The 12,117-nt window shown below is 41.9% G+C and overlaps 1 protein-coding gene across 1 annotated transcript in view; it reads left to right on the top strand.

Moving 5' to 3' along the window:
- LOC311125150 (xylosyl- and glucuronyltransferase LARGE1-like) overlaps positions 1-12,117 on the top strand; it is a 148,781-nt gene that overhangs the window by 121,749 nt on the left and 14,915 nt on the right. The window contains exons 7-9 of the mRNA XM_084199213.1: positions 3,059-3,163; positions 4,637-4,749; positions 11,629-11,754. Of these exons, the coding sequence (XP_084055339.1) occupies positions 3,059-3,163; positions 4,637-4,749; positions 11,629-11,754 (344 nt within the window). The remainder of the gene's footprint in view (positions 1-3,058; positions 3,164-4,636; positions 4,750-11,628; positions 11,755-12,117) is intronic.

Raw genomic sequence — 12,117 nt, 5'->3', positions numbered from 1 at the left:
TGATACCTCCCTCTCTACTCCTCCAAGATGATACCTCCCTCTCTACTCCTCCAAGATGATACCTCCCTCTCCTCCAAGATGATACCTCCCCATCCACTCCTCCAAGATGATACCTCCCTCTCCACTCCTCCAAGATGATACCTCCCTCTCTACTCCTCCAAGATGATACCTCCCTCTCTACTCCTCCAAGATGATACCTCCCTCTCTACTCCTCCAAGATGATACCTCCCCATCCAATCCTCCAAGATGATACCTCCCTCTCCACTCCTCCAAGATGATACCTCCCTCTCCATTCCTCCAAGATGATACCTCCCTCTCCACTCCTCCAAGATGATACCTCCCTCTCTACTCCTCCAAGATGATACCTCCCTCTCTACTCCTCCAAGATGATACCTCCCTCTCCACTCCTCCAAGATGATACCTCCCTCTCTACTCCTCCAAGATGATACCTCCCTCTCCACTCCTCCAAGATGATACCTCCCTCTCTACTCCTCCAAGATGATACCTCCCTCTCCACTCCTCCAAGATGATACCTCCCTCTCTACTCCTCCAAGATGATACCTCCCTCTCCACTCCTCCAAGATGATACCTCCCCATCCACTCCTCCAAGATGATACCTCCCTCTCCACTGCTCCAAGATGATACCTCCCTCTCTACTCCTCCAAGATGATACCTCCCTCTCCACTCCTCCAAGATGATACCTCCCTCTCTACTCCTCCAAGATGATACCTCCCTCTCTACTCCTCCAAGATGATACCTCCCTCTCCACTCCTCCAAGATGATACCTCCCCCTCTACTCCTCCAAGATGATACCTCCCTCTCTACTCCTCCAAGATGATACCTCCCTCTCTACTCCACCAAGATGATACCTCCCTCTCCACTCCAAGATGATACCTCCCTCTCCACTCCTCCAAGATGATACCTCCCTCTCTACTCCTCCAAGATGATACCTCCCTCTCTACTCCTCCAAGATGATACCTCCCTCTACTCCTCCAAGATGATACCTCCCTCTCTACTCCTCCAAGATGATACCTCCCTCTCTACTCCTCCAAGATGATACCTCCCTCTCCACTCCAAGATGATACCTCCCTCTCCATTCCTCCAAGATGATACCTCCCTCTCTACTCCTCCAAGATGATACCTCCCTCTCTACTCCTCCAAGATGATACTTCCCTCTCTACTCCTCCAAGATGATACCTCCCTCTCTACTCCTCCAAGATGATACCTCCCTCTCCACTCCTCCAAGATGATACCTCCCTCTCTACTCCTCCAAGATGATACCTCCCTCTCCACTCCAAGATGATACCTCCCTCTCTACTCCTCCAAGATGATACCTCCCTCTCTACTCCTCCAAGATGATACCTCCCTCTCCTCCAAGATGATACCTCCCTCTCCATTCCTCCAAGATGATACCTCCCTCCCTACTCCACCAAGATGATACCTCCCTCTCCACTCCAAGATGATACCTCCCTCTACTCCTCCAAGATGATACCTCCCTCTCCACTCCTCCAAGATGATACCTCCCTCTCCACTCCTCCAAGATGATACCTCCCTCTCTACTCCTCCAAGATGATACCTCCCTCTCTACTCCTCCAAGATGATACCTCCCTCTCCACTCCTCCAAGATGATACCTCCCTCTCCACTCCAAGATGATACCTCCCTCTCCACTCCTCCAAGATGATACCTCCCTCTCTACTCCTCCAAGATGATACCTCCCTCTCCACTCCTCCAAGATGATACTTCCCTCTACTCCTCCAAGATGATACCTCCCTCTCCTCCAAGATGATACCTCCCTCTCCACTCCTCCAAGATGATACCTCCCTCTCTACTCCTCCAAGATGATACCTCCCTCTCCTCCAAGATGATACCTCCCTCTCTACTCCACCAAGATGATACCTCCCTCTCCACTCCAAGATGATACCTCCCTCTCTACTCCTCCAAGATGATACCTCCCTCTCCATTCCTCCAAGATGATACCTCCCTCTCTACTCCACCAAGATGATACCTCCCTCTACTCCTCCAAGATGATACCTCCCTCTCCATTCCTCCAAGATGATACCTCCCTCTCTACTCCACCAAGATGATACCTCCCTCTCTACTCCTCCAAGATGATACCTCTCTCTCTACTCCTCCAAGATGATACCTCCCTCTCCACTCCTCCAAGATGATACCTCCCTCTCTACTCCTCCAAGATGATACCTCCCTCTCTACTCCTCCCTGAGCTCCAGTACTCTAGGACCCCTCCTCTCTATCATCTGTTTCTGCTCTTTCATGACTAGATTATCCACCTCCCCCCCTCTTCTTTCTCTCTCTCTCTCTCTTCTTACCTTCATCTACTCAATCAGCTTTAACCCAATGAGAGCAGATTGTCTTGCTCAAAAGGCACCATTCATTTCCCTTTATTTCTTGCAATTGATTCAACTTCAGTGGATTTGCTCTACTAACAGCATGTTGATCAGCTGACTCCATAGCGCCCTCTGGTGGGTGGTTGTTATAACGAGCCAACACTATTCTATGACACACGCAGCATTGTTTGTGTGTTCTCTCTGCACATCTATAGAGCCGCCCTGCGTAGTAACCTGAGGGTTGTTTGACAGCTGACTCCACAGCACCCCCTGGTGGGTAATTATGATAATGAGACATGACTCTTCTACAGAGCAGCCCTGAGTAGTAACCTGAGGGTTGTTTGACAGCTGACTCCACAGCACCCCCTGGTGGGTAATTATGATAATGAGACATGACTCTTCTACAGAGCAGCCCTGAGTAGTAACCTGAGGGTTGTTTGACAGCTGACTCCACAGCACCCCCTGGTGGATAATTATGATAATGAGACATGACTCTTCTACAAAGCAGCCCTGAGTAGTAACCTAAGTGTTCTGTATGTCTCTCTTTTCCAGGTTCTAGTGAGAACCAGAGTGACTGGTGCCTGGGGAACCGTAGTAACCTGAGTGTTCTGTGTGTGTTCTGTGTTCTAGGTCAGCAGGTTCTAGGTCTGGTGGAGAACCAGAGTGACTGGTGCCTGGGGAACCATAGTAACCTGAGTGTTCTGTGTTCTAGGTCAGCAGGTTCTAGGTCTGGTGGAGAACCAGAGTGACTGGTACCTGGGGAACCTGTGGAAGAATCATCGACCCTGGCCCGCCCTGGAGAGGGGCTTCAATACAGGTGAGAGACACACATGAATGCAAACACACACACACACACACACACACACACACACACACACATACACACCCACACACACACACACACACACACACACACACACACACACACACACACACACACAAACACACACACACACAAACACACACACACACACACACACACACACACACACACAAGGTAATTTCTTCACTCTGAGAAATATGTGGTCAACACTTTCTATGAGTACAAACTCTATTCACAATGAAAATGATAATGAGTAACTTTTCACTATATTTTCCCTGCCTGAGCTGAGCTGCCTGTGAGTTTTCTCACCAATAACAGAAGTATTACTTCTGGTTCCTCTCTTGTTGGGGAGAGAGACAGAATGAATAATGTCTTAGATTGGAACAAACAAACCGTATCTCTCTCCACCCTGCTGGGTCCATCTTCTACAGCTAGAGGCAGGCTGTGTCTCAAATGCCACTATATTCCCTATATCTCCTATATAGTGCACTACTTTTGACCAGGGCCCATAGGGAATAGTGCGCCATTTGAGACTCAGCCCCAGAGAGAAACAGAGCCGCAAACCGCCAAATGAACGCCGGCTGGCTGTAATATTGCTGCTATATCTAATGCATTAGGCGATAATGGCCTCTTCAACAGATGGCCAGGCTACAGAGGGTCTTTCATCTCTGAAGAAGTCTCTTTTGTGTTCAGTGTAACACAGGAAGTGATGTGATGAAAATATGTTGCAGCGACGGTGTGGCTGTGATCACTTCCTCTCTGTTTGAAATGAAAGCTGAGAAGATTTGGCATGGGCCCTCAGATCCTCAAAAAAGTTCTACAGCTGCACCATCGAGAGCATCCTGACTGGTTGCATCACTGCTTGGTATGGCAACTGCTTGGCATCCGACCACAAGGCGCTACAGAGGGTAGTGCGTACGGCCCAGTACATCACTGGGGCCAAGCTCCCTGCCATCCAGGATCTCTATACCAGGCGGTGTCAGAGGAAGGCCCTAAAAATTGTCAAAGACTCCAGCCACCCAAGTCATAGACTGTTCTCTCTGCAACCGCACAGTTAGACATTACTGTTAAGTCAGGTCATGTGTAACCTGTTGATTGAGACTGTTAAGTCAGGTCATGTGTAACCTGTTGATTGAGACTGTTAAGGCAGGTCATGTCTAACCTGTTGATTGAGACCGTTAAGTCAGGTCATGTCTAACCTGTTGATTGAGACTGTTAAGGCAGGTAATGTCTAACCTGTTGATTGAGACTGTTAAGGCAGGTAATGTCTAACCTGTTGATTGAGACTGTTAAGGCAGGTAATGTCTAACCTGTTGATTGAGACTGTTAAGGCAGGTAATGTCTAACCTGTTGATTGAGACTGTTAAGGCAGGTCATGTCTAACCTGTTGATTGAGACTGTTAAGTCAGGTCATGTGTAACCTGTTGATTGAGACTGTTAAGTCAGGTCATGTGTCCTCTGTTCCAGGTGTGATCTTGCTGCTGCTGGACCGACTGAGGAAGCTGAGGTGGGAACAGATGTGGAGACTGACAGCAGAGAGAGAACTGATGAGCATGTTGTCTACATCACTGGCTGACCAGGTAACACACACACACGTTTGAACACACACACACACACACGTACGAACGCGCACACACACACACACGTACGAACGCGCACACACACGTACGAACGCGCACACACACACGTACAAACACGCACGCACACACACACATACGAACGCGCGCACACACATATACGAACGCACACACACGCACATGGTCAGAAACTTGCAAACACACATGCACGCCCGCCAACACACACGCATATACACACACACACACATACACACACACACACACAGAATCATAAACACACCCTGTATTCAACTACTTGAAGTTCACCATTAAAATGGCTGGATTATTACACTTCAGACTTGAGTATTTTATGTTAATTGAACACCAAGGATTTTATTTAAGAGCTGCTTCAAGCTCACATAAATGAGAAGCACGTTTAATTAAATAAAGTTCTGTAATGTATTGTAGTTTGGAATTTGTGAAGATTCTAGAAGTGTTTTAGTGTTCCATGATTCCATTCGCCTCCTGCTGTGTTCCGTTCAACCCTCCAATCAGCTGTTCCCTCCTCTTTACAGATCCGTTCATTATGAGGATAACAACAAGCTTTATAATGTCTCCTATTAGGAGAATATGCACTGTCTCTGAACCAGCAAGATCTCAAAGTCAAAGAAATCATAGTCAAATACTGTCTCTGAACCAGCAAGATCTCAAAGTCAAAGAAATCATAGTCAAATACTGTCTCTGAACCAGCAAGATCTCAAAGTCAAAGAAATCATAGTCAAATACGGTCTCTGAACCAGCAAGATCTCAGTCAGAGAAAACATAGTCAAATACGGTCTCTGAACCAGCAAGATCTCAGTCAGAGAAAACATAGTCAAATACTGTCTCTGAACCAGCAAGATCTCAGTCAGAGAAATCATAGTCAAATACCGTCTCTGAACCAGCAAGATCTCAGTCAGAGAAAACATAGTCAAATACTGTCTCTGAACCAGCAAGATCTCAGTCAGAGAAAACATAGTCAAATACGGTCTCTGAACCAGCAAGATCTCAGTCAGAGAAAACATAGTCAAATACGGTCTCTGAACCAGCAAGATCTCAGTCAGAGAAAACATAGTCAAATACTGTCTCTGAACCAGCAAGATCTCAGTCAGAGAAAACATAGTCAAATACCGTCTCTGAACCAGCAAGATCTCAGTCAGAGAAATCATAGTCAAATACCGTCTCTGAACCAGCAAGATCTCAGTCAGAGAAAACATAGTCAAATACGGTCTCTGAACCAGCAAGATCTCCGTCAGAGAAATCATAGTCAAATACCGCCTCTGTTAGAACTTCTATTAAAGAAAGCCCTTGAAGTATCCGGCGGCAGCTATTGTATCTGAGGGGTTGTTCTTACATGTGAGATATAATCGTACCGGTACGGTCACGCTGATTAACATAACAGGTACCAAGACAGTGTCTGTTTCACCCAATGGAGAAGAGGTCTGTTACTAGAGGGTCTTTATCAGTTAAAATACAGAGAGAACACCAATGGAGAAGAGTTACCCTGACATAGACAGTAGGGTTTATAGTATATGAACCGTTCTAAGGTGTCTAGATGATTCAATATAACATAGACAGTAGGGTTTATAGTATATGAACCGTTCTAAGGTGTCTAGATGATTCAATATAACATAGACAGTAGGGTTTATAGTATATGAACTGTTCTAAGGTGTCTAGATGATTCAATATAACACAGACAGTAGGGTTTATAGTATATGAACCGTTATAAGGTGTCTAGATGATTCAATATAACATAGACAGTAGGGTTTATAGTATATGAACCGTTCTAAGGTGTCTAGATGATTCGATATAACAGAGACAGTAGGGTTTATAGTATATGAACCGTTCTAAGGTGTCTAGATGATTCGATATAACAGAGACAGTAGGGTTTATAGTATATGAACCGTTCTAAGGTGTCTAGATTATTCAATATAACACAGACAGTAGGGTTTATAGTATATGAACCGTTCTAAGGTGTCTAGATTATTCAATATAACACAGACAGTAGGGTTTATAGGATATGAGGTGAGAACGTCTGGTCTGGTCTGGTCTGGTCTGCACATGATTTAATCTGCAGTTCTGGTATCTCTGTCTATGTTTGTGATCTGCAGCAAGTACTGGTCTCTCTTTTTCTGTGATCTGCGGCGATGTCTGGGGCCGTATGTATAAAGCCTCTGAGAGTAGGAGTGTTGATCTAGGATCAGGACCCCGTCCCGTCCATATAATCTGACTCATTATGATCTAAAATACACTCCTACTCTGTCCATATAATCTGACTCATTATGATCTAAAATACACTCCTACTCTGTCCATATAATCTGACTCATTATGATCTAAAATACACTCCTACTCTGTCCATATAATCTGACTCATTAGGATCTAAAATACACTCCTACTCTGTCCATATAATCTGACTCATTATGATCTAAAATACACTCCTACTCTGTCCATATAATCTGATTCATTATGATCTAAAATACACTCCTACTCTGTCCATATAATCTGACTCATTAGGATCTAAAATACACTCCTACTCTGTCCATATAATCTGACTCATTATGATCTAAAATACACTCCTACTCTGTCCATATAATCTGACTCATTATGATCTAAAATACACTCCTACTCTGTCCATATAATCTGACTCATTATGATCTAAAATACACTCCTACTCTGTCCATATAATCTGACTCATTATGATCTAAAATACACTCCTACTCTGTCCATATAATCTGACTCATTATGATCTAAAATACACTCCTACTCTGTCCATATAATCTGACTCATTATGATCTAAAATACACTCCTACTCTGTCCATATAATCTGACTCATTATGATCTAAAATACACTCCTACTCTGTCCATATAATCTGACTCATTATGATCTAAAATACACTCCTACTCTGTCCATATAATCTGACTCATTATGATCTAAAATACACTCCTACTCTGTCCATATAATCTGACTCATTATGATCTAAAATACACTCCTACTCTGTCCATATAATCTGATTCATTATGATCTAAAATACACTCCTACTCTGTCCATATAATCTGATTCATTATGATCTAAAATACACTCCTACTCTGTCCATATAATCTGATTCATTATGATCTAAAATACACTCCTACTCTGTCCATATAATCTGACTCATTATGATCTAAAATACACTCCTACTCTGTCCATATAATCTGACTCATTATGATCTAAAATACACTCCTACTCTGTCCATATAATCTGACTCATTATGATCTAAAATACACTCCTACTCTGTCCATATAATCTGACTCATTATGATCTAAAATACACTCCTACTCTGTCCATATAATCTGACTCATTATGATCTAAAATACACTCCTACTCTGTCCATATAATCTGACTCATTATGATCTAAAATACACTCCTACTCTGTCCATATAATCTGACTCATTATGATCTAAAATACACTCCTACTCTGTCCATATAATCTGATTCATTATGATCTAAAATACACTCCTACTCTGTCCATATAATCTGACTCATTATGATCTAAAATACACTCCTACTCTGTCCATATAATCTGACTCATTATGATCTAAAATACACTCCTACTCTGTCCATATAATCTGACTCATTATGATCTAAAATACACTCCTACTCTGTCCATATAATCTGACTCATTATGATCTAAAATACACTCCTACTCTGTCCATATAATCTGACTCATTATGATCTAAAATACACTCCTACTCTGTCCATATAATCTGACTCATTATGATCTAAAATACACTCCTACTCTGTCCATATAATCTGATTCATTATGATCTAAAATACACTCCTACTCTGTCCATATAATCTGACTCATTATGATCTAAAATACACTGCTACTCTGTCCATATAATCTGACTCATTATGATCTAAAATACACTCCTACTCTGTCCATATAATCTGATTCATTATGATCTAAAATACACTCCTACTCTGTCCATATAATCTGACTCATTATGATCTAAAATACACTCCTACTCTGTCCATATAATCTGACTCATTATGATCTAAAATACACTCCTACTCTGTCCATATAATCTGACTCATTATGATCTAAAATACACTCCTACTCTGTCCATATAATCTGACTCATTATGATCTAAAATACACTCCTACTCTGTCCATATAATCTGACTCATTATGATCTAAAATACACTCCTACTCTGTCCATATAATCTGATTCATTATGATCTAAAATACACTCCTACTCTGTCCATATAATCTGACTCATTATGATCTAAAATACACTCCTACTCTGTCCATATAATCTGACTCATTATGATCTAAAATACACTCCTACTCTGTCCATATAATCTGACTCATTATGATCTAAAATACACTCCTACTCTGTCCATATGATCTGACTCATTATGATCTAAAATACACTCCTACTCTGTCCATATAATCTGACTCATTATGATCTAAAATACACTCCTACTCTGTCCATATAATCTGACTCATTATGATCTAAAATACACTCCTACTCTGTCCATATAATCTGACTCATTATGATCTAAAATACACTCCTACTCTGTCCATATAATCTGATTCATTATGATCTAAAATACACTCCTACTCTGTCCATATAAACTGACTCATTATGATCTAAAATACACTCCTACTCTGTCCATATAATCTGACTCATTATGATCTAAAATACACTCCTACTCTGTCCATATAATCTGATTCATTATGATCTAAAATACACTCCTACTCTGTCCATATAATCTGACTCATTATGATCTAAAATACACTCCTACTCTGTCCATATAATCTGATTCATTATGATCTAAAATACGCTCCTACTCTGTCCATATAATCTGACTCATTATGATCTAAAATACACTCCTACTCTGTCCATATAATCTGACTCATTATGATCTAAAATACACTCCTACTCTGTCCATATAATCTGACTCATTATGATCTAAAATACACTCCTACTCTGTCCATATAATCTGACTCATTATGATCTAAAATACACTCCTACTCTGTCCATATAATCTGATTCATTATGATCTAAAATACACTCCTACTCTGTCCATATAATCTGATTCATTATGATCTAAAATACGCTCCTACTCTGTCCATATAATCTGACTCATTATGATCTAAAATACGCTCCTACTCTGTCCATATAATCTGACTCATTATGATCTAAAATACACTCCTACTCTGTCCATATAATCTGACTCATTATGATCTAAAATACGCTCCTACTCTGTCCATATTATCTGACTCATTATGATCTAAAATACACTCCTACTCTGTCCATATAATCTGACTCATTATGATCTAAAATACACTCCTACTCTGTCCATATTATCTGACTCATTATGATCTAAAATACACTCCTACTCTGTCCATATAATCTGACTCATTATGATCTAAAATACACTCCTACTCTGTCCATATAATCTGACTCATTATGATCTAAAATACACTCCTACTCTGTCCATATAATCTGACTCATTATGATCTAAAATACACTCCTACTCTGTCCATATAATCTGATTCATTATGATCTAAAATACACTCCTACTCTGTCCATATAATCTGATTCATTATGATCTAAAATACACTCCTACTCTGTCCATATAATCTGACTCATTATGATCTAAAATACACTCCTACTCTGTCCATATAATCTGACTCATTATGATCTAAAATACACTCCTACTCTGTCCATATAATCTGACTCATTATGATCTAAAATACACTCCTACTCTGTCCATATAATCTGACTCATTATGATCTAAAATACACTCCTACTCTGTCCATATAATCTGACTCATTATGATCTAAAATACACTCCTACTCTGTCCATATAATCTGACTCATTATGATCTAAAATACACTCCTACTCTGTCCATATAATCTGATTCATTATGATCTAAAATACACTCCTACTCTGTCCATATAATCTGACTCATTATGATCTAAAATACACTCCTACTCTGTCTATGTGATCTGCAGTAAGGTCTGGTCTCTATCTGTTATCTACACTATGGTCTGATCTGTAAGGTCTGGTCTCTATCTGTTATCTACACCAAGGTCTGATCTGTAAGGTCTGGTCTCTATCTGTTATCTACACTAAGGTCTGACCTGTAAGGTCTGGTCTTTATGTGTTATCTACACTATGGTCTGATCTGTAAGGTCTGGTCTCTATCTGTTATCTACACTAAGGTCTAATCTGTAAGGTCTGGTCTTTATGTGTTATCTACACTATGGTCTGATCTGTAAGTTCTGGTCTGTATCTGTTATCTACACTAAGGTCTGACCTGTAAGGTCTGGTCTCTATCTGTTATCTACACTATGGTCTGATCTGTAAGGTCTGGTCTCTATCTGTTATCTACACTAAGGTCTGATCTGTAAGTTCTGGTCTTTATGTGTTATCTACACTATGGTCTGATCTGTAAGGTCTGGTCTCTATCTGTTATCTACACTAAGGTCTGACCTGTAAGGTCTGGTCTCTATCTGTTATCTACACTAAGGTCTGACCTGTAAGGTCTGGTCTCTATCTGTTATCTACACTAAGGTCTGATCAGTAAGGTCTGGTCTCTATCTGTGGTCCTCTGTAGCTCAGCTGGTAGAGCACGGCGCTTGTAACGCCAAGGTAGTGGGTTCGATCCCCCGGGACCACCCATACACACAAAAAAAAAATGTATGCACGCATGACTGTAAGTCGCTTTGGATAAAAGCGTCTGCTAAATGGCATATTATTATTATTATTATCTACAGTAAGGTCTGATCTGTAAGGTCTGGTCTCTATCTGTTATCTACAGTAAGGTCTGATCTGTAAGGTTGTGTGTGTGTGTGTGTGTGTGTGTCTGCAGGACATCTTCAACGCCGTGATCAAACAGAACCCCTTCCTGGTTCACCAGCTGCCCTGCTTCTGGAATGTTCAGCTCTCAGACCACACCCGCTCGGAGAAGTGCTACAAAGACGTGTCAGACCTCAAGGTGAGCTGAGCATCTCACACACAGACAGCAGCTGTTTCCAGACCCCCTCTTTTCCTCTAGGTGTGTGTGGGCTGTTCTATGGGCTGTGGATCTGTGTGTGTGTGTGTGTGTGTGTGTGTGTGTGTGTGTGTGTGTGTGCGTGTGTGTGTGTAATGTTGGCATCATGCCCCCTGCTCCTTCCAGATGCTTCTACTCTCTCTGACTGGCCTGTCATCTCTCTCTGTCTCTCTGACTGTCCTGTCATCTCTCTCTGTCTCTCTGACTGGCCTGTCATCTCTCTGACTGGCCTGTCATCTCTCTCTGTCTCCCTGACTGTCCTGTCATCTCTCTGTCTCCCTGACTGTCCTGTCATCTCTCTCTGAC

This window comes from Coregonus lavaretus, assembly GCF_964263955.1.
Source record: "Coregonus lavaretus genome assembly, contig: HAP1_SCAFFOLD_815, whole genome shotgun sequence".
Lineage (NCBI taxonomy): Eukaryota > Metazoa > Chordata > Actinopteri > Salmoniformes > Salmonidae > Coregonus > Coregonus lavaretus.
This window is presented reverse-complemented; position numbering and strand designations above follow the sequence as displayed.